This window comes from Alternaria postmessia (genome assembly GCF_024291825.1).
Source record: "Alternaria postmessia strain BMP 2775 chromosome Unknown scaffold_41, whole genome shotgun sequence".
NCBI lineage: Eukaryota > Fungi > Ascomycota > Dothideomycetes > Pleosporales > Pleosporaceae > Alternaria > Alternaria postmessia.
In genome coordinates, this window is record NW_026260114.1 from 233,248 (window position 1) to 254,615 (window position 21,368).

Consider the following 21,368-nt stretch of genomic DNA (forward strand, 5'->3'; position numbering starts at 1 on the left):
GTGTAGAAAGTGGATGCTCGATGAACAGGCTCAGTAATTTCCTTCGTAGCGAGCGTCAAGCTTCTTAGGCGTGTGACTAGCTGGGGTTAGCTTGAGGGCTGATGGGCACCCTGGCGCAGAGTGGGGCTCCAGCGAGCGGAAAGGCCGACTCAAGTCGACACTCCACCAGCGCGACTATCCGGCCCAGACAAGACCTCTGACGACTTTCCCCCGAGCTTCGACCATGGACGAGCTTAAGGACCAGCACAACCCCAACGCGACAAATGGGTTCATGCAAGACACGCCGCCACGAGCCGACGTCGACGAGATCCTGAGACGCAAGCGGAAAGCGCGAGAGTACAAGGTAGGCTGCCCGTGGTGGTGCGCTAGATGCGAAGGCGTGCAGAAGACGAGGTGGTGAGGGTCGAGGAGCCTTAGTATAGTCTGCGCTGGAAGAATGGCCTCTCTGCATTGCCGAATTGGGCTACAGGACCCGGCGCATTCAAGCATGGCAGAGCTACTGCCCCACGAACATGCGCTGACTCTCTGCTACCATACAGGCCTGCTACCCGTGTCGCCAGCGCAAGGTCAAATGCGACCAGAACGTCCCGTGCAAGACATGCGTCGTCCGCGAACACCCCGAGCTGTGTACCTACCACCCGCCCAGCGAGTCGCATCCGCCTGCGAAACGAATAAACCTCGGGCTCGGCCAGAACAACGGCCATGACTTTTCGAATGGCATCGTCCACATCCATGGCGGCACCGTCACCCTGCCCCGGGAGGACTGGGAACGCATCTGCGGCAAGCTGCAACAGGCGGAAAAGTCGCTCAGTGACTTGAAGAACGCCGTCGGCAGCGTCGCAGAGATACCGCCCCCGATCAACGGCTTCTCTCCTGCCGACGCATCTGAAAACACGCCTCTGGCAGCAGCAGCGCCCATGGACGGCGAGCAGAGCCACGTCCGGACCCAAGGCATACACACGCGCAACGACATCACCGGCCAGACAATACACATCGGTCCCAGCTCAGTACCAGCGCTCGTCATGGCATTAGGGAGGGGAGATACACAGTGGGCACCGGGCGTGCAAGATCTCCTGGGCAAGAAGAGCATGCTACCAATTTTTGGCCTGGACAACGAGAGCGCTACATATCCCTTTGTCGATCTTTGGGGACTGCCGCATGGATCCATAGCGCGCGCTCAAGAGCTTGCCAATGCGTTACCGAGTGATTCCGAATGCCTCAGTTTCTTTCGAAGCTATCGCGAGACCGCACATGCCGTATACCCCGCCGTTGCCGACATCGAGGCCATCGAATCCGATCTTCTGCTCTTCTTGATCAACCGCGCAAGTGCACAAGGCACCAACGGCATCACAGATCAGCAGATATATGGCAAAGACTTCCATTGGATAGGCATGGTCTTTGCCATACTGGCTTCCGGTTGTCAATGTTCGAGTCTGTCGCGAAGGGAGAGGGAGCTTACATCGCAGGTTTACGTCTGTTGCAGCTTCGAATGTTTACGATTTACAAACTTTCTATCGCATGCGACTATCGAGAACATACAGACTCTTTTGATCCTCGGAAACGTCATCTCGAATAACATGAATGCTGGAGTCGCTTGGAGTTTGATGGGTTTGACAGTACGCCTTTCGCAGACACTAGGACTACACCGACAATGTCCCCCTTCCACCCCAGTGCAGCAGAGGGTCATTCGAAGCAAGACATGGTGGGCGCTTCTTTGGCAGGACTCGCTGCTGTCTGTCTCGTACGACAGAGCCTCGTCGACGACCACCATTGATCATACTGTACCCATGAGCCAGCACACAGCGCCGGGAACAAGGACATATGTCGAGAGCATGTACAGACTTTGTAAAGTAGGGCTGGATATAGTGCGTGAGCGCCAGAGGCCACAGAATTCGCATGACGCCCTGATACGCATCACTGAGCATCGCAACGAACTCCAAGAAATTATGATAGATGCTGCAGACTATCTCAAAGACTCTAGGAGATGCCGGTCTATGCGCGATCAGCTCGAACACTGGGCGCTATACCTGCACATATCGTACGTCACATCTGAGCTCTGTCGACCAGCCATCAGTCCAGCCACTGTCAATCTCGATCTCTCCAAGACTCTGCGCAAGACATGCATCGACAGCCTTACCAACACTGTCGAAGCCTTCCTCGGTTTGCAAAACATGACGCCATTCGCAACTCGTTCCTGGTCCGCTGTGCATCGTTCCCTGAGTTCTGCTCTGCTCCTCGGTATTCTTGGCGAACACAACCGCAACGAACGAGCGCGCAGTTTGTTGCAGAACGTGATTCAAGTTCTTACGGATGTCACAAAGGACGTCGACCCCGCGGAGCTTGCCACGCCCATTACACGGTCCGTCTCGGCTTTGGAGCGGCTGCTGAGGATCACCACAACACACAACCGGAAGGCGAGTGAAGCGGGCTCACAGGCTTCCCCCACGATGCACGTCTTTACTGCACAGGACATCAACAACGCCCTCAACGGGGACGCTGAGAACATGTTCTCGCAATCACCACTGCTCGGACTGGACCTTGACTCCTCACCGTATGCACTTATGGAGAGCATCGTGTGGGGTGCGCAGAAATCGCCGTGAAGAGGTGAGGTGGCGAAAGAGAAGTTAAAAAGTGAAACAAAAGTCATGATACCCAGACCTGCGCAGCGATCTGTAGCGTTGCCACTTACAAAAGCCGGAGATAATGATCAGACTCTCGTCTTGAATGGCATCTAATCAGTTTGGCTGCCCCAAAAACCTGATAATGCACATGACGCTAGGCGTGTCTCAAGAACGTTGTCGCGCAAACGATATTAGTGAATGATGAGCGAGAGGCGCCTTTGGGGGGTTATTTTTGTATTGCAAGGGACAGGCTGTCCTGTGTTCCAGAATCATGTTTTTAATAGATTCCAATTGAATGAGATTCCATTCGCGCTGAGAGAGGTGCTCTGTTACATACATTACCCGCTGTGGAAGTGAGGGCCTGTCCTCAGCCCTACCCATGACGTCGCTAAGCGAGTGTTTGCCTAGACCCTGGTGCCTATCATCATAACTCGTGCAAACAACCCTAGCCTTCACCTAGATGGACTTTGGCGTGCGCCTTTCCTCTGAGCTTAAATGAAGGCTTAGCTCTTGCTTGCCCCGCCACTCAGCACTCGTCGCCATGTTCATGCTCCGAAACCGTAAGTCCGCCTGCAGCTTTGTTTGCTCTGTTTCTCCTTGCCGTCCCGCTGCCCCTCCCCCACCGTTGCTGAGACGACACTAATCCGTACCACCAGTCAGTAAATTTGTCTTTGGCGACAGCTCCAAGGAAACCATCGTCGAGATCGCCCAGGGCCAGCTTTACCTCGTCCGACCCCGCTCTGTCAAGGGATACAGCGAGCTTATTTTCCCGGACGCAACGGCGACCATCCGCCGCACCGGGCAGGAGTTCCAGTACCAGCTCGTTATCCAGCGCGCATACGCAGAAGGCGAGGAGGACTTGTTGGCAGAGGAGAACGAGGACGCGGCACTCGACGCGCTCGCAGGCGACAAGGACGAAAAGACTTTCCTGCTCGACGAAGACCTGCAGTTTCGCGACGACGTTCGTTCAACCGGCGAGAAGATCTTTGCGTGGCGCGACCTCAGCGGTGACGTCGACGACCTCTGGGAGTTTGTGTGCGACCGGTCAGTCAAGCCGGAGACTGCTTCGCTATTCGAGCGCGTTGCTCTGCAGTGCCAGTACGAGAGGAAGTTCAGAAGGAGCCACGAGCACGCGACCGAAGACGATCTTGCCGCTCTAGCATACTACGAAGAGCCCATCCCCGACGCGAGCCCCGTCACCAGCCCGACCCTATCCACTGCCCGTGCCCTTCCCATCGAACCACCGACCACCGAGGAGCTCTTTCCCAACACAACCAAGGAGAAGATGGCGAAGAAGGTCGCAGGCAAGGGCACTGTCCCAGAACAGGAGGAGGCTACGGCCGCGCCACCGTCTGCCACTCAGCCCCAGGCTCTGGAGACCTTGGTCGAAGGAGAGGCGGAGCTCCACCTCTTTGACTTCCCATCCGGTACCTTCATGAAGCAAGACCCCAAAGTCAGTGTTACCGTTACCGAGATCGGGGACTGGAACTACTGGCTACACATTGCCGGTGAAGAGCGCGAGTGGCTGGGACAACCCATCGTCGAAGACATCAATCCCGTCTTCAACTACGAATACAAGTCCTTCATCTTCAACCACTACCTAGACGACGGCTCAGCGTACTCATGGCTGCTAAAGTTCGAGGATCAAGATGGCCTCGAGAACATTCAGCAAGGTGTGATGCAAGCTTTGTGGGAGCACCTGAACAAGGTCAAATGGGGCAAGGCAAAGGATACGGATCGAGAGTACGTCTTGGAAGCCTTCCAAGACTTGACCATGGAGGATGCGCCAGATGAAGAGCCAGAAGAGGAAGAGGAGGAAGAAGAGGACGAGTATGAGAGCACGAACGAGCAGCGAAGCGAGCACTACGACTCTGACGAGTCTGAAGACGACGTCGAGACTGGCCCCACGGACGGAGACCAAAACTCGCAGCTGGCGGTTGGCTACAAGCACGACAGGTCGTTTGTTGTACGTGGCAACAAGATTGGTGTCTTCAAGCACACTCCCGAGAATCAGCTTCAGTTCTCTACGACCATCTCGAACATCAAGACACCAGGCGGCAAGGCTTTCAACCCGAACAAGGTCATGCTGCATCAGCAGGATCGTGATATGATTCTCCAGAATCTCGATAACCCGAACAACCTCTACCGAATGGATCTCGAGACTGGTACCGTTGTAGATGAGTGGAAGGTGCACGACGACATTCCAGTCAAGGTTTTTGCACCAGAGAACGTACGTGTAATTCATCTCATACATGCGATCATAAACTAACTTGTCGCAGAAATTTGCCCAAATGAGCGGCGAGCAGACTTTCCTGGGTCTCTCCGATAATGCGCTCTACCGTGTTGATCCCCGTTTGGCTGGCAACAAGCTCGTCGATGATCAGCTCAAACAGTATGCTACGAAGAACGCATTCTCCGCCGCCGCGACCACCGAGAAGGGCCACATCGCTGTTGCGTCCGAGAAGGGAGATATCCGTCTGTTTGACAGACTCGGTATCAACGCTAAGACTCTTATCCCCGCGCTCGGTGACCCTATCATCGGCATGGACGTCTCAGCAGACGGTCGCTGGGTTCTTGCCACTACCCGAACCTACCTTCTGCTTATCGATGCCCTCCAGAAGGGCGGCAAGAACGACGGCAAACTCGGTTTCGAGAAGTCCTTTGCCAAAGACGACAAACCCCAACCGCGCCGTCTCGCCCTTACACCTGCCCATGTCGCCCAATTCCAGCACGAGACCAAAGCACCCATCTCCTTCACCACTGCACGTTTCAACACTGGCCTCGACGAGAAGGAAACCACTATCATCTCTGCCACCGGTCCCTTCATCGTCACTTGGAGCCTTAAGAAGGTTATTGCTAATCGTAAAGACCCATACAATATCAAGCGCTACGCCGAGGAGGTCAAGGCCGACAACTTCAAGTTCGGTTCAGACAAGAACCTCATCGTTGCGCTGCCAAACGAAGTAGACATGGTCGCTAAGAGGGCCTTGCAACGACCGACGCGGGAGAGTATTGCGATGCCGAGTCGTGTTGGCGCTGCAAGGAGGAGTGGTGTTCGAGGAAGCTATCTGGGTCGGAATGACATTGTGAACAGCCCGTACTAGACTGACATGCTGTCACACGCGAGCCTTTTTCTAAACGTATAGGTACGGTCTGGTGATGGTCATGGCCATCATCATGGTAGGCGGCGTCGGCGTTGTGCGATTTTCTTCTCCGAGCTACAGGCTGTGTGCCATCACGACGAAATGCGAGTAGCTAGTAACCATATGATTCCCCTTTTAGATCGATAGTGAGAATGGCCGTCTTCAATGAAACTTCCGATGCTGTTGTGTTGACATGATCGAAAGACATCATTGCTTTAAACTTGTGTGCTAAATGATGCCGGGCTTCCCGCTGTCTAAATATTGCATATGCGTTGTTTCTATCTCCAACGGCTTTCGTCAGTGATAACTGGTCTGTTCACAAATTCCTCTGGGTATGTGGTGGAACAACCTTCAATTTTTTTCCTCACCATGAAATTGGGAGTAGGATTTAGAGACATATTCTCAGTTTCCACAAACTTTTAACAGGCATGGTGGCATCTATGTCCCATCGCACTCTTTTCTACGTATCAGTTTCTTGTCATTGTTAGTTCGTTGTAGGTTCCGAAACAACACGTAAGAGGTTCTTGTCCAGATTTAAAGAGAGAAGCGAGTGCGAAGATGACCATGAGGTAGAGGCGGAATCCTTATATGGTTTATTTTCTTTTCATCTTGGACACAGAGTGGAGGCGTATAGTTCTTGATTGCCGAATCCTTGAATAGTAATCCTTTCAAGCTGGCAGAACATGGGTTGATCGCTTGGTGGTCTCTGATCCTGTCAAAATTGTAGGCTGAAGAAAGTAATGTAGAGTCTGGATCTCAGATCTCCACTATGATCGCTTGTCGCTAGAGAATGACATTGTATCTTGCTGTCGATAGTGAGTTGTTGGACTCGGAGACTTGCAGGAGTCGGGTTGTTCGCAAAGGCATGCCACGCGAGCGCCCCACTCGAAATCTTGAATATGACGTCATACTGCATCGTCTCAAGCTCGCGTTCCTCGTGAAACTTGGTCGCATGTGGCCGGGAGCAAGCCAGGGCCACGCCTTGTGGTGGAGAAGCAGGAAATTAAAAGCCGTTGAAACCCCAGCCACCCGCATTCTGAGTGGAATCTACTAATTTTGCCGACTATATCGAGACGGTTGTGTTCACCTTCCATTCGTCTTCGGTAACGCCTCGCTAGCTACTCGTTCTCCACGTTGCCCAGCATGTCTATAACATCATTTGACAACAAACCCGGCACAGGCGGTTTCCTGAAATTCAACTCTGGACCATCGCGCATATACCTAACATGCGCATTGCCAGCACCAGAAAAGGCGCTTTTATCTTGGCGCGAAGAAGGCTACGACGCGCAATATCTTCCCTACGATCCTAATACACAAACTCAAGCGGCTTATATACGAACCCTTAAACAACTATCCGAAACCCTGAATTTAGGCGAACACTACGCGATAATAGCCTACGGCGACGCAGCCAGTGTCGTCTTGAAAACAGCCCAGAAACCATTGGCGAAATGCTGTGCGATCATAGCGTTTTATCCGAGCTTGTTGCCCAGCCCGAAGACCATGTATCCAAACTCGCATCAATTACAAGTCCATGTCGCAGGGTTAAGCCAGGCTAGTCCGAGACCTGATATGTGCGAATGGAAATTATATCGGTACGAGAAGAGTGCCACAGGTTTCGCAGACCCATCGTCAAAAGCGTATTCAGAGGTAGAAGCCAACCTGGCGTGGACAAGAGCGCTAGCATGTGTGCGAAAAGGGTTTGGCAAGAATGTGGACCTTGAACCGATTGCGCTGAGTCATTGGAATGCGAGATTTGAGGACGATGATCCGGACCGCGCGAGCATGAGTGTCGTAAAGAATATGACGCAAGACAGCCCACACGTGACAATATTGCCGACAATGCAGGGAGGTGTGGGAAGGAAGAAGCTCGCGGAATTCTATGGAGAATTCTTTGTGCCTAGCTTGGTAGAAGACTTTTCCATACGGTTGGTCTCCAGGACCATGGGTGTCAATCGTATAGTAGACGAGATGGTTGTGTCGTTTACACATTCGGACGAGATTGACTGGGTATTGCCAGGTGTACCACCAACGAACAAGCGAGTGGAAATACCCATGGTCAGTATCGTGGCGGTAAGAGGAGACAAGTTGGTCTCGGAGCACATGTACTGGGATCAAGCTTCTGTTCTTGTACAGGTTGGCTTACTAGATCCTAAGATGGTACCGAGGAAGTTGAAAAACGACGGATTGAAAGCGCTACCTGTTACAGGAGCAGAGGCAGCAAAGCAACTTGTTGAACCGCAGCAGAGTCGATATAACAAGCTGTTGCAGATGCATGGTCTGATGGACGGGGTGAATGGCAACTAGTGATTGTCATATCTTGTTTCAGCGCGGTGTTCCGGAGTACGACTCAGTAGAATCGCTTCACGGAGCTGATTTACTTTGTGATAGTCGTACGATTAAAACTCCAATCTTACTCTTTATCGATGTTCATTCGTACGAGGCATCCCTAACCCATCAACCGATAAAAGTGCATGTTGGAAGCTTGTACTCATTAAGTACCCAGTACTTCCTCCTCACGCCTTCCCATTCACCCTTCTCATCCAGATCAGGCACGGCGACCGTTTCCCACTCTGTGTCGAAGCCGGCCTCGAAAAGATCAAATTCGACAATCTTGTTGTAAACATCGTAGACAATTTGGCGATCTGCTCCCATGCCGTTGAAGAATCCGAACTTGCCTCCTTCGCCGTCGGAACCACCAGCAGGATCAAGGAGTCCAATGACATGCTCTGTGAAGAACTCGCGTAGTGCTTTATACTCTTCGGCGAATGTATCGAAGTAGATAGCGTCGAATAGTTCGCCTTTTTCGACGAGACCTGGTACAATGTCCTGCCAGCGGCCCTCATGAATGACAACACCTGGCTTCTCATGCCATCCCTGCTCTTTCATGCGCTTGATAACATCCGGGTGCGCCTCAATGATGTGATGAGTTTTTGGCTTCTTGTCTTGGAGGATACCATCTATGATACCCATACCGTGACCTACGTTCATGACACGAAGCCCTTCTGTCGGTACCAGCAGTTCCGCGGATCTGCGCATGAGAGTTGTCTCCCACTCCATCATGACTCCGTTCGAAGAGTCATCCAGTAATCGGTCGCGGTCGAAAGTGAGCTTTGAAGAAAGATAGTTTGGGTTCTCGGTAGATTCATCGCCCTGCGCTTCTTCTTGGCTTATATCCACTACCTCGACATCTTCAGCTACCTCGTCGGCTTCATCTTCTTCGTCATCATCTTCGTCTGAATCATCGTCTCCAAGAAGTTGGTATTGCTCCATGCGACTCAGCAGCATTTCTGCACGCACACCTGCGTCAACGCAGAGCTCATACAGCTCCTTCAGGCCCAGTCTATGCGCTATGCATCCCGGTGTTTCGCCATTTGAATCCAGGTCGTTCCATATCGCGCCGTTCTCGAAAAGAAATTTGATGGTCTTCACAGCGCTGCTCATCTCATCCTTGCCCTCTTCAGGTAGGTCTCCGTTCGTGCCTCCATTGGTATGCTTCGCGTCATCTTCGTCGGGCTCACAAGCAGCGATCGCAGCGTGTAGAGGTGTGAAGCCGGTCTCGGAATCTTGAACGTTTGCGGAAGAGTTGCGAAGAAGGTTGCGAAGAGAGGCGATATCGTGGTTTGCAGCGGCGAGCAAAATGCTCTGTGTCTGTAGATCTGTCTGAGTATCGAATTCCGGATCGTCCATTGTTACTTTGTTGGACGTTTAAGTTGTTTTCTAGTAATGTATTCGGAGGGGTAGTTGAGGGGTTAGGAAATTTATTGGGAAGCGAGTCATGCAGGGTCCAGCTGGTGGGTGCCTCTGTGTCAGTGGAACATTTTCCCACATGCATTCTCTGAAGACTATAGTATCTATTAGGATTAGATTACATGATACAATCACATGCATACAAGTCGAAACCAGACTGCAAGTTCCTGATCCAAGCAAACCTGCTTGAATTGGATTCCCCCTTTACAACTCATCAATGATACTCAAGTCCAGAAACTTCTCCAACTCCGTCCTTGGGGTGACCGTCCTATTGTCTTGTTCTGCCAGATACTTGTCTTCTTCTACCAAAAAGTCTATCAGTCGATCATCCCAACGTCCACCCCACTTATGATCATCCCAAACAGCCTCTACAACTTCCGCATCTGCACCAACGGCCTTAGCCACAAAGTCGAATACCTTATTCTCTTTTGGGTGATGCGTGAACACGTCCAGCGTCTTCTCGAGCGCCCTCACAAATTCTACAATATCCTGACGCTTGGATGGGTCGTTCAGAGCCTCTGTAGTAGAGTATAGCGCATAAACTTCTCTGTATATTGATGCGTTTTGAGAGGTTATCGCGTTGTCTCCCAGAGCCATAGCGCCGAGCTCGACAGATGTTTCCCACATTCCGTACGCATCCAGGCTACCGTTATTGAGCAGGTTCGGAAGTTCGCTGTCTTTGCACGGAGCCTTCATACAAAACATCGCGTCGACAGTCTCGTATCTCTCGTATTCGTAATCCTGCACGCCAACACTACTCATCATATTGTGGACGAACACTGTTGCGCTCGATACCGGGAATGCGCCAATCTTCTTGCCCTTCAGATCTTCAAGTTTAGCGATACCTTTTCGCTTGTCGGCAACAAGGCGGTACGGGACTTCGCAGATGATATAGATCAGGCGAATGTCGCGATGATTGGCGTACTGTTTGAGACCCTGTGTTTCTGCGTTGGCGCCGAGATCGAAAGTTACGTTTGAGGCGAGGTCAGCTACACCGCCAGACAACAGCGTCGGAGGTGTGCTTCCATTGTAAAAGTTTTCGATGGCGTAGGATTGAGGTGTGTGCTCGATCCACAAGAGAGAGCTTGCAATTCGAAGACTAGCGACATGACGGCATTGAAAAAAGATGGCGGTCAGTATAAGTGATGGATACATGATGTTGGCGGTAGAAGATGAGCCACTTAACTTTGAGAAGTCAACGACACTCTTCCTATCTCTGTTCTATATGTATTCTTTCGCAAGCCAAGAGCTCTGTTACTCCCGGTCAACGCGGCAGTATTGGATTTCTGCACATGAGTTCATGGCATTCGGATAGATAGTATCGAAGCAGGGATCAGTTCATGGGTGTAATTAGCCATACAGATTGTTGCAGGGCCTGATCACGCCATTTCTGTCGATTTGTATAAGCCAAAAAACAAGTCTTCATCAGATAGGGCGCAAGAGAAGCGGTTGACACACTAAAAGCCAAGTATCACCTACTTACAGATTGCCGCGTGTCGATCTTGGGCAATGTGGGAGCGATTGGCCCGTTGATCGCACTATAGCGGATGCAATAAGAGAAGTATGATTGAGGATAGAAGAGCTAAGGAATGAAAAATGCGCACAAGTTTTTGAAGTCCATCGAAGTTGTTACCGGGATAAGATTCGAATGTGGCTTTCGTCATTCCCACCCACCGGAACGCCATGGTATATTCACCAACATAATCAAGCGATGAGAAGCCTCCGAAAACACTAAAAGATGTGCCGAAGCACTTCCAAGCACTACAAAAACAGCTCTAGTGAGACTGTATCCAACCCAGCATCTGACTGAAAGCTTGTGCTTGTGACTGCTTGATCTTGGAGTCCTCGTAATCTCCATAGACGGCGAAGCCATGAGGCACGTCGGAAAAGACTTGTATCTCATGCTCGATTTTGTTGTTTTCCATGGCTCTTCGTCCAGGTGTCAATGCCTCGTCCTCGGAGAACATGGGATCATCCTTGACAGCGGCAATGTAGACGGGAGACTTGACAGCTTCAAGGTCCTCTTTGTATGTCATGGTTGGGTGTGCAACCGCACCAGCTCTGAGAACCGGCTCTTTCTTGACCGTGCCTTGCTCTACATCTTTCTGTGCTTCTTGACCCCAGGCGACGGTGTCGGGCAGCTCTGAGGCCAACATAAGGATGTATTTGGCGCCGAAGCAGTAGCCAACACCGTACATGCCTCCACCGTTGGCAACAGCGTCGGCATACTCTTCCCTTGCACCCTCGACAACTTTGTGAAGTAGCGGAAGGACCTTCTCTGGGGTATGACGAGCAAGCCACATGTCGATCATGAATGACTTGATACCCTCGGCAGTCCTCAGCTTCACTGACTCTAGCCACGACGCTTCCTTTGGAATTTCTGTCATATCAACAGTATTCGGCGCTGGGTCGTTGTCGAATTGGTCAGGCATGACGACCAGGTAACCTTCCGATGCGTACTTGTCAGCCTGCAACTGGTTGTTGGTAGACTTGACGCCTGTGCCGCCGGTGAGCATAAGTAGAAGCTTCGAGGGTGAATGTGGGTAGTCGGCCGGTTTCGCGATGTAGCAATCAACGCCGCCTAGTTTCGTAAGGTCACCGGTGGGCTTCTCGCCAGAAGGGGTAGGACGATCTGTTGTGCAGTGTTCCTGGCCACTTAGAATCTGGCTGTATGCAATTGCCCATGAGAGCAAGAGACTTGACTTACACCCATACTTGGCCCTTGTTGCGCTCTGGTGTCTCCAGGAAAGACGCTCTCCTCTGCTGGCTTTGGCTCTTGGGGCTGCTCTTGGGAAGTCTCCTGCGCATCGCTCTCGGGCGCACGCGTGGCAATGTCGTTGTCCGCCATGATGTTTCTAAGTTGAGTGGTTGTGATTGTTGACTGGGTTGAAAGCTGTCTTGAACGAGCTGCAGCTGTGAAGGGTCCGAGCCTAATTACGTAGCCCCGCACAGCCACCCCAGCCTTGGGAGACGTGCATCAGGTTAGAGCGGGGCCAAAGAGTCACGTGGCGAGACGCGTCGACGCGCTTTCTGAACTTCGCTGAGCCGCCACCCACACACGCCATCTCTACACCACCCACCCACACATACATCACAGTCACAATGGCAGAGGGAGCAATCACGCAAGGCGCTATTCAGTAGGTAACGACATGTTCCACTATACGTCCCTTGCTAACATCACATAGGAGCATCTTTCAGCCCAGCGGCTGCTTCGTAGACCAGCCGATCCTGCAATGCGTACAGATCAAGACGATGGAGCCCAAGGCGGGCGAGGCGAACCCAGTGCAGCGCTTTCGCGTTGTTTTGAGCGACATCCGCAACTTCATCCAGACTATGATCGCAACCAGTATGTCAAGCGTAGGCACAGCAAGACCGTGGCTAACGACGTGCAGCTGCCAACGACATTGTCACATCTGGTCAGCTTAAGAAAGGGTCGATAGTACGTCTGCTCAAGTACAACCCCCAGCGTGTCAAGGACAAAAAGTATGTGCTCCGCACTGTTATGCGAGAACTCTTCTGACTATTGCTAGCATCCTGATCATCATGGAACTCGAGGTCCTGGCACAATACGGCGAACTCGACAAAATTGGCCAACCCGAAGCTCTTGACACCAAGGCTGCCGAAGCGCAGCCCGCGGCCATTTCAGGCAACAACTTCTACGGATCGAAAACGGCACCCGCTCCACAGCCCCAGCGGTCGCTTCCTACTCACCAGAGCAACCCCGGTACTTCATCACACCCCAACCTCTACCCTATCGAATCTCTATCGCCATACGCACACAAGTGGACTATCCGCGCGCGATGCACCGCCAAGAGCGACATGAAGGAATGGCACAACCAGAAGGGGGCTGGCAAGCTGTTCAGCGTAAACCTCTTGGACGATACCGGCGAGATCCGAGCGACTGCTTTCACCGAAGTCGCTGACAAGCTGTATCCTGTCTTCGAAGTAGGCACCGTATACTACATCTCAGCACCCTGTCGAGTCACGCTTGCGAAGAAGCAATTTTCCAATCTGCCCAACGACTACGAACTGCAATTCGAACGCGAGACTGAAGTCGAGAAGGCAGAAGACCAGGAAAACAAGCCACAAATACGATTCAATTTCACCAAGATTGCTGACGTGGCCGACGTCGAAAAGGATGCAACGATTGATACTGTTGGTGTCCTGAAGGAGGTTGCGGAGGTTACTACCATAACATCCAAGAACACCAACAAGGACTACAGCAAGCGCGAGCTGACGCTAGCCGATGACAGTCAGACATCGATCAGGCTCACTATTTGGGGCAAAACTGCTGAAACCTTCGAAGCGCCATTGGAGTCGATCGTTGCTTTCAAGGGTGCTAAGGTCTCCGACTTTGGCGGACGAAGTCTAAGTCTGCTGAGCTCCGGTACTATGATGGTTGATCCAGACATTGATGAGGCACATAAGCTGCGAGGATGGTACAACGCTGCTGGGCAGAATGCCACATTCTCTACGCATCAAAACATGGCTCCGGCTGCTGGTGGGTCCAAGAACGAAGCAAAGGCCATCTCAGCGATCCTAGAGGAGGAGGCATACCTACAAGACACACCCACATACATGAGTCTTCGGGCGTCTGTCTTGTATGTCAAAAACACTACAGTCGCCTATCCTGCGTGCTCGACGGAAGGCTGCAACAAAAAGGTCATTGAAGAGAACCCTGGTTCCTGGTGGTGTGAGAAGTGCCAGAAGGCCTTCCCTGAGCCTCAATACCGCTATGTGTTGAGTGTCAATGTTGGTGATCACACCGGCACGCTGTGGCTCAGCTGTTTCGATGAAGCTGGCCAAGACATCGTTGGCATGTCAGCGAATGAAGCCATGAAGATCAAGATGGATGATGACGAGAATGGCACAACAAACTTCATGAATGCCATGCAAGAGGCGACATGTAAGACGTTCAACTTCCGAGTGCGGGCTAAGATGGAGACGTATCAGGACCAGCCAAAGTAAGTGCAGTGTGAGATGTTGATTCAATACCCACTAACATGTTGCAGGCCGCGATACCAGGTTCTGAACTTGTATAAGCTCAACTATGCCCAGGAGGCCAACAAGCTCGCTCAGCTCATTAAACAGTACGATCTGAACGAGGACAGCTTGTTCGTTAACTAAAAAGTACGGTATACGGACGTTCAGACGGCCAATGTTCTAGTGCAATAATAACTAGAAATGCATTATGCGGTCAGCGAGTTTCACTATATGCCGATGTGGCATATCAACATCTTTCATGTTTTCTGCTGGCACTCGTACGAATGACAGTTGTATCGTACGAGATACCTATATGTGTGTGTTATTCCCGTGGCCTATATTGTCCGACACCACCCCACCATAGCTTAAGCTCCATGACTCGTGAAGCTGCCCCTCTACAAACGTCATTACCAATCATTCCGTAGCTGCTGGAACGGCCTCGGGATAGACTATGCATACAATTCCCATAAGAATTTCTGACCTTTCTGACATTCTGACAATACTTCTGATCACATTTAACGGATCACAATTGCGCACCGCCCACATCACAGTACCCTAGAATTGCATTTCTCGACCAGCAAGGCCTATTACATCACCACGATGAGCGACACTATGCGCGCAGTAGGTATGTAAAGCATACTCATATTTCCACAAGTTGAAGTAGCTAAATGCATGAAGACATCAAGGATGGCAAAGGCCCAATCGAAAACCTCCACATCGCCGACATCCCCAAGCCGAAACTTGGAAAGTCGCAAGCGCTCGTTAAAATCAAAGCCTTTGGTCTAAATCGCATGGACTTGCTGCAGCGCGAAGGACAGTACCCTGTACCGCCTGGCGCTTCCAAGATTCTTGGCGTGGAGTTCTCAGGCACAATTGCAGAGCTGAGTGCAGAGGGTGGAGGCAAGGAGGGCTTCAAGGAGGGAGACGAGGTTTTCGGTCTGGCATATGGAGGAGCTTATGCCGAGTACATTGCAGTATCAACACACATGCTAGTCAGGAAGCCAAAGGAACTGACTTGGGAGCAATGCGCTGGTATTCCTGAAGTAAGTTATTCCCATAGGATCCTGAATATGTTAGCTCGTCGTGGAATATCAGCTGCTAACAAAGACTTCGTAGACATGGATTACTGCGACTCAAGCCATGTATCTCGTCGGTCAATTTGCCGCCGGCAAGACCATCCTCTGGCACGCAGCCGCTTCCTCAGTCTCGATAGCCGGTATCCAATTGTCCCTCGCCGACAAGGCGTCCGCCGTCTACGCAACCGCACGTCAAGATGCCAAATGCGACTTTGCCGTCAAAGAACTCGGCGCAACTGCCGCCTTTAACACAACATCTCAGAACTGGGTCGAGGAGGTAATGGAGGCTACCGACAACAAGGGCGTAGACATCATCGTTGATTTCATCGGCGCATCATACTTCCAAAACAACCTTGATGCAATTGCCAAGGACGGTATCATCGTCAATCTAGGCTTCATGGGTGGAACCAAGGTGCCAGAGGGTACGGATATCAGCGCATTCATCAGGAAGAGGTGCACCTTTGTCGGAAGCAGTCTACGATCAAGAGATGAAGAGTACCAGGGCAAGCTCAGGGACCAACTTGTGGAACATGCGTTGCCCAGGATGAAGGACGGACGGTTCAAGCTCTTCATCGAGAAGGTCTTGCCGTGGGAGAAGGTGCAGGATGCCCACAGGTTGTTGGAAGAGAACAAGACGAAAGGCAAGGTCATTTGCACAATCGACTAAGTGAGAGCCTGTAGTCGAGAGGCAGTATGGAAATAATATCGATAAATATATGAAGTAATGCTGTTGTCGCCAAGGTTTCTACATATCAAAAGGTCTTGAGATCAACCATCAACGTATGCTAACTGTGAGTAACCTATGTTTCTGTACGGCAACATATACTTCACAGTTCTGTTCGTTGACAGATTAGTGTTAGCCTAGAGCTTCAAAGTCTGTGAATGATGGCATAACACTGCAACGCAAAAAAAGGTCAAACTTCACAGAGTAGACAGCAAGCAGCCCCAACCTAGAGGGCCATCACTAGATGCAAAAAAGACGACGTTGGCCAGATTCGAACTGACGCTCCCGAAGGAACAAGATTTCTAGTCTTGCGCGATAACCACTCCGCCACAACGCCCAAAGCGACACCTGTGTGATTCGAACACACGCTCCCGAAGGAACTGGCTAACTTCCCTCAATACAGAGGACTAGCAGGCCAGCGCGTTAACCACTCCGCCAAAGTGCCGGAGATTGATACTGTTTGATGGAAAAACTTGATTAAGGTCATAATATATACATATTAATCGTTCAAAGACGCTAATGTCTTGCACGTACGCAAATCATGTGGACTATAGCTGGAAGTGTCGACTCATGAGATGTGGGGCTTGCTTGTGGGGCTACGAATCTAACTTCAACTCTACCGCATGCAAATGAACTAGAGAGGTATGAAAACAACATGCCTTAGCCTGTAGTCTACATCCGCTACTAATTCCAAAGTTTGTCAAGCTTCAAAGTATTGAAAGCTTCTGGCTTCACTATTTGTATACATATAACTCTATACATACATTCTTGTAGTAGAGTGGAGTAAGTTCTTCTTGAAGGAAGTGTAAAGTTTTTCTAATAGTGCTTGGGTAAGGAGCGGTAGGTGCGGGGATGTTGAGCTATACTTCAACATGTTCGTGTCCAAGGGAACTGCACACTCCCACAAAACCCACGAGTTCTAGAAGTATTTCTGCTTATCTGGAGAATTGGAAGGTCGGCAGAATCCTCTTGTGGCTCTCCAGCTTTGCGTTGCCAAAGATCACACGCTATATCTCTCACAGCATAACTTCCATATTAATGATCTGTATTCAACACCTTAGGTAGGCGTATAGACTGTTTACCTCACGTTAAAATACGTAAGTGGAATATCGCGATCATCATTACGGTACGTGAGGAGAACTAATACCAATGAAACCGCTGACAACCCTGCACGGAAGGCCTACTCGCAACAGCGGACTGTTACAGTGGGATTCGGCGTCAACGCTGTCAAGATCCATGCATGATTGTACTTCAGTAACTCAGATCTCGTTGGCATATATCATGTTCCCATCACTTCATCAGGCTACAGGCCGTAAGATTGTCACGCAGCCATGACCCTGAATACTGGCTTAACTGGTGCTGCAGACTTTGGGGATGACTTCATATTTGGAGCGAATAGTACATTATGTGCTGTGAGCAACTACAAGAAGAAGCTTATCATTATCAGGATAGGTTGACAGAATATTGAGATCCTGGCGGGAGGTATTGTATGCAAGTATCGCTGGGGGTTAGCATGATCTGTCACTGGAAGTGTTCTGGAGCCGGGAAAGATTGTTGAAACTGCGGCCGGAGGGTATGTGTACTTGAAAAGACATAATTAGTCTTACAAGTAGCCACTTGAGTACGCCAGTGAGGCGGACGTGAGCTATGCTTGCTGTCCACGCAATTTCAACGTGATTACGACAAGAGTGATTGAGATTACGACATCAGTGCTTCGTGAAGAAGCAATATGCTAACGACACCATGCGTCTCTGGGTTAGCGCAGCATAGGAGAATAGTTCTTGTGAGGCAAAACCAGGTCAGCTTTCAAAACATCACAGTGCGTACAGAACAAGGCATGCATAATATCAACAGTCTTCTATTTGTCTCATATCGCTACACCAAGCCTCCTACATCTTCTCAAACATCCTTGTGACTAGAAGTTAAACAAAAAAGCAATATTGTGAAGCGATCGTTTTGCATCAGAGTGCGCGTCGTTCGTTCTATCCCGTGTATGTCCGCGAGAACAAAGCCTGTCCCAGGATATTTGCACCAGTCCCAAAATATACACACAAACAGAAGTTTTAACCACGAAACGCCAGAACCGCCCGTCTCATGAAAGAGAGAAAGAGGGAAAAGGGCGCTTAAGCGGCACCAGCGTAGACCTTGCCAACAGCCGAGAGGCCGTTGCCAGAGTTGAGCTGGTTCTCACCGTCACCAACCATGAACCAGGAGTAACCCTGGACCTTGTCGGAGCCATCGAGGTAGGCCATGGCGTCCTTGAGGAAGCTGGCAGCCTGCTCCTCGGAAGCAGAGCCGGGGTTAAGACCAAACTCGGTGATCCAGACCTTCTTTCCGGAGAGAGAAGCGGCCTTCTCGACCTGAGCCTGGAAGCGGTCGATGGTCTTCTCGTCGTAGATGTCGTAGAAGTGGATGTTGGTGGCGTCGACGATAGCGTCAGGGCAGCAGTCGTTGAAGCGGCTGAGCCAGTCGAGACCCATTGGGGCCTGGCCGTTGGTGACACTGGGACCGACGATGGTAACGTCAGGGTGGGCCGACTTGACAGGGTTCATGTACGTCTTCCAGGCGGCGCAGGCGGCCTCGGGCTCCATACCGCACTGCTCGGCGTGGTCGCACTCGTTGAAGCCCATGACAGCGGTGGAACCCTTCTCGACGGCCTTGTCAACGTTGGCGAGCCACTCTTCGGCGCTGGACTTGCTAGGGCTGTGCATCATGGGAACGAAGGTAGTTCCAATGTCGTTGCTCTCGGTTTGGCCCCAGTTGTAACCGAAACCGAACTTGCTGCCGAAGGTAGTGCAGAGGTGAGCCTCGTTGTAGGCGAGACCGCGCTTGACACCGGAGTAGCTGTTGCCAGTGGCAGCAGTGGGAGAAGGAGCGGCAGAAGAGACAGCGGAGCTGGCCTCTGCGACGGGCTTCTGGATCAAAGATGCGGTGATCTCTGGAGTCTTGGATGAGACAGAGGCCTCGGGGGTCTCAGCAGGGTAACCAGCAGCGGCTGAGGACTTGGTCTCGGCTACGGGAGTCTCGACAGGAGTCTCGACAACAGATGAAGAAGCCGCCTTGGTTGGGGTAACGGCGGGGTACTCAGCAGCCGGAGAGCTGGCTCCGTATCCGTTGTCAGCCGAGGACTCAGCGGCAACGGGAGATGAGGTGGGGACACCAGCGCCACCGCCAGGAGTGACGGTAACGGTGACCTTCTCGGAGGCAGTGACGGTGACTGTTGCGCCACAGACACCAGTGGAGGCATCAGCGGCCTCGACTCCCTTGTTGTTGTCTCCTGCAAGGCCGGTAGGCTTGACGTAGATGGTTGAGTATTCAGTCGCAGTGGAGGTAGAGGTGGTGTCCAGGGTAGTAGTCTTGTCATCACCGTAGACACCAGTGCCGGTAGCACCAGCAACAGCGGTGCTGTTGTAGGCACCACCCCATCCGCCGGTTGGGTAAGCAGCCCTGTGGTGGAACTTGTTGTGCTGGTAGTGGGGAACAGCTGCAACGGCAGAGGCCAAGGCCAAGAGGCCGGTAAACTTGACAGAGGCAGACATATCGATGATTGTTGAAGATGGCAGGTTAGGTATTTGCGTTGCGCTTGCTTGTATTGTAGGGTATCGATGAGTAAAAGCAGATGCGGCTAACCTGAGCGCAAACAAGTATTCGTTGGCAGTCGAACAATGAACGTGGTAGTCAGAGCGACAAGAGAATGTACCGAGCAGAAATGCTCAAAGGAGTGGCAGGCAACGACCGTGTTTGGGTGTGAGTCTGAGGGATCAGGATGTGACAAAAAACACTGGGGTGCGGGAGATTTTCAACTTGATATATTGTTCGCGGGGAACTCGGACGCTCGATCCCTTGCCTAGACCTTCACAAGCTCAAACTTTTTGCGCAAGCGGGTAAGCCAGGGGTTCAGGTGCAAATAGCCTCTTTCAGCCATTTACAGGTCAGAAGTAGCCTCAGCCGCTAAGGTTGTGGCCAGCCTTGATTAGCTACCGCATGGCGCCGGTGCGTTTCACATAGCCGCCACATTCAGGTACACCCGCTCACCCTCGCCCTCCAACAGGGGGCCCTCATGCCGTTTGCATGTGTCTCAGTGCCTGATCTGCTTTTTCACCTGCAGGTTACTCTATCGATAGATGTTCAATCCATTCCGTCAGATATGTTGCTCATGTGAATTTGGTGTTGATGTTCGCTGTGCGTTAGTCCCCACATATTGACAGGCCCACTGATCCTTCACATGTCTTGGTATTCGCGGAATCGAAAGGGGTGGGGCCGGCGCAAAGACCGCGCGGGTTGATCGAGTATTCTAGACACAGGCTCTCTCATTTCCGAAAGTATGATCGCCTTTGCGGGAGTTTGACCATTTTCAACGCGGTGACGACGACTACCCCATAACCATGGCCGTCTTTCTGTTTGTTGAGCGTTGCTGAGTTCGGGGCCCCGACTCAAGGGGGGTCCAAGAATGGAACGTCGTCGGCAAGGCGTATGCGATGCTGACGAGGCTTTCTCGTATCGACGAGTCAACATTCGACGCGGTCCGATGCAAAAATACCAGCCCAGGTGGCACGGCAGGCCCTCCGCGCGGCGTCGTATCTAGCTGGTCCCTTGCTCATGCAGCTCAGCTCAGCCCAGCACATGTGTTACGCATTCTTGTGTTTGCACGTTTGCGATACATCGACAGAGAGTACAATTCATGGTGCTCTTGTTCCTGAATGCCCAGCAGCGGTGTCCTTGCATACCACGCCTGCAAGTAACGTGGAGTCCACGCGCTGGGGCTCCGATGGGCTGGTCCTTGTACTGATTGCCGACATATCCCTATCACTGTCGGGTTCCGAACGTCTTTCTTTCCTTTTGTGTGCCGACAGAGAGATGATCCCAGTGTGTCTGCGCTCTGATGCTTCCACCGACGTCATCAGGTTGCAACGTGGTTTTCCATCGTGCGCGCGTCATCAACTTGGTGTAACATGGTTGGCAAGCGAGTGAGCCAGGCAAGCGAGTGAGCCACCCCACCAACTTTGCGCAACCTACGACCTCAAATCACTTATGGCTCTACCTACCCCAACTCAAAACGCCTCTCGTGAGGCTG

At 51.6% G+C, this 21,368-nt stretch overlaps 9 protein-coding genes and 2 non-coding genes across 11 annotated transcripts; 5 read left to right on the forward strand and 6 right to left on the reverse strand.

Annotated features, from left to right (window-relative positions):
* Positions 1–223: 223 nt before the first annotated feature.
* Positions 224–2,600, forward strand: J4E82_006796 (uncharacterized protein; the record flags this gene model as incomplete). The annotated part of the gene is made up of 2 exons (XM_051733051.1): positions 224–343; positions 540–2,600. 2 exons carry the CDS (start codon positions 224–226, stop codon positions 2,598–2,600), a joined length of 2,181 nt encoding a protein of 726 aa, XP_051587265.1.
* Positions 2,601–3,162: 562 nt separating this feature from the next.
* J4E82_006797 (uncharacterized protein) lies at positions 3,163–5,725 on the forward strand (the record flags this gene model as incomplete). The annotated part of the gene is made up of 3 exons (XM_051733052.1): positions 3,163–3,181; positions 3,278–4,851; positions 4,901–5,725. The coding sequence occupies 3 exons, from the start codon at positions 3,163–3,165 to the stop codon at positions 5,723–5,725; spliced, it is 2,418 nt and encodes an 805-aa protein (XP_051587266.1).
* A 1,878-nt stretch (positions 5,726–7,603) lies between these two features.
* On the forward strand, positions 7,604–8,068 carry J4E82_006798 (uncharacterized protein; the record flags this gene model as incomplete). The annotated part of the gene is made up of 1 exon (XM_051733053.1): positions 7,604–8,068. The coding sequence occupies one exon, from the start codon at positions 7,604–7,606 to the stop codon at positions 8,066–8,068; it is 465 nt and encodes a 154-aa protein (XP_051587267.1).
* A 150-nt stretch (positions 8,069–8,218) lies between these two features.
* Positions 8,219–9,451, reverse strand: J4E82_006799 (uncharacterized protein; the record flags this gene model as incomplete). The annotated part of the gene is made up of 1 exon (XM_051733054.1): positions 8,219–9,451. The coding sequence occupies one exon, from the start codon at positions 9,449–9,451 to the stop codon at positions 8,219–8,221; it is 1,233 nt and encodes a 410-aa protein (XP_051587268.1).
* A 264-nt stretch (positions 9,452–9,715) lies between these two features.
* Positions 9,716–10,666, reverse strand: J4E82_006800 (uncharacterized protein; the record flags this gene model as incomplete). The annotated part of the gene is made up of 1 exon (XM_051733055.1): positions 9,716–10,666. One exon carries the CDS (start codon positions 10,664–10,666, stop codon positions 9,716–9,718), a length of 951 nt encoding a protein of 316 aa, XP_051587269.1.
* Positions 10,667–11,286: 620 nt separating this feature from the next.
* Positions 11,287–12,359, reverse strand: J4E82_006801 (uncharacterized protein; the record flags this gene model as incomplete). The annotated part of the gene is made up of 2 exons (XM_051733056.1): positions 11,287–12,159; positions 12,219–12,359. The coding sequence occupies 2 exons, from the start codon at positions 12,357–12,359 to the stop codon at positions 11,287–11,289; spliced, it is 1,014 nt and encodes a 337-aa protein (XP_051587270.1).
* Positions 12,360–12,613: 254 nt separating this feature from the next.
* Positions 12,614–14,638, forward strand: J4E82_006802 (uncharacterized protein; the record flags this gene model as incomplete). Its single annotated transcript, XM_051733057.1, has 5 exons — positions 12,614–12,648; positions 12,697–12,857; positions 12,904–12,994; positions 13,042–14,475; positions 14,524–14,638. 5 exons carry the CDS (start codon positions 12,614–12,616, stop codon positions 14,636–14,638), a joined length of 1,836 nt encoding a protein of 611 aa, XP_051587271.1.
* Positions 14,639–15,162: 524 nt separating this feature from the next.
* Positions 15,163–16,237, forward strand: J4E82_006803 (uncharacterized protein; the record flags this gene model as incomplete). Its single annotated transcript, XM_051733058.1, has 2 exons — positions 15,163–15,537; positions 15,611–16,237. The coding sequence occupies 2 exons, from the start codon at positions 15,163–15,165 to the stop codon at positions 16,235–16,237; spliced, it is 1,002 nt and encodes a 333-aa protein (XP_051587272.1).
* Positions 16,238–16,550: 313 nt separating this feature from the next.
* On the reverse strand, positions 16,551–16,631 carry J4E82_006804. Its single transcript has one exon. It is a non-coding gene; the product is annotated as a tRNA-Ser (tRNA).
* A 5-nt stretch (positions 16,632–16,636) lies between these two features.
* On the reverse strand, positions 16,637–16,739 carry J4E82_006805. The gene has a single exon. It is a non-coding gene; the product is annotated as a tRNA-Ser (tRNA).
* A 1,678-nt stretch (positions 16,740–18,417) lies between these two features.
* On the reverse strand, positions 18,418–19,833 carry J4E82_006806 (uncharacterized protein; the record flags this gene model as incomplete). The annotated part of the gene is made up of 1 exon (XM_051733059.1): positions 18,418–19,833. The coding sequence occupies one exon, from the start codon at positions 19,831–19,833 to the stop codon at positions 18,418–18,420; it is 1,416 nt and encodes a 471-aa protein (XP_051587273.1).
* Between the last annotated feature and the right edge of the window lie 1,535 nt (positions 19,834–21,368).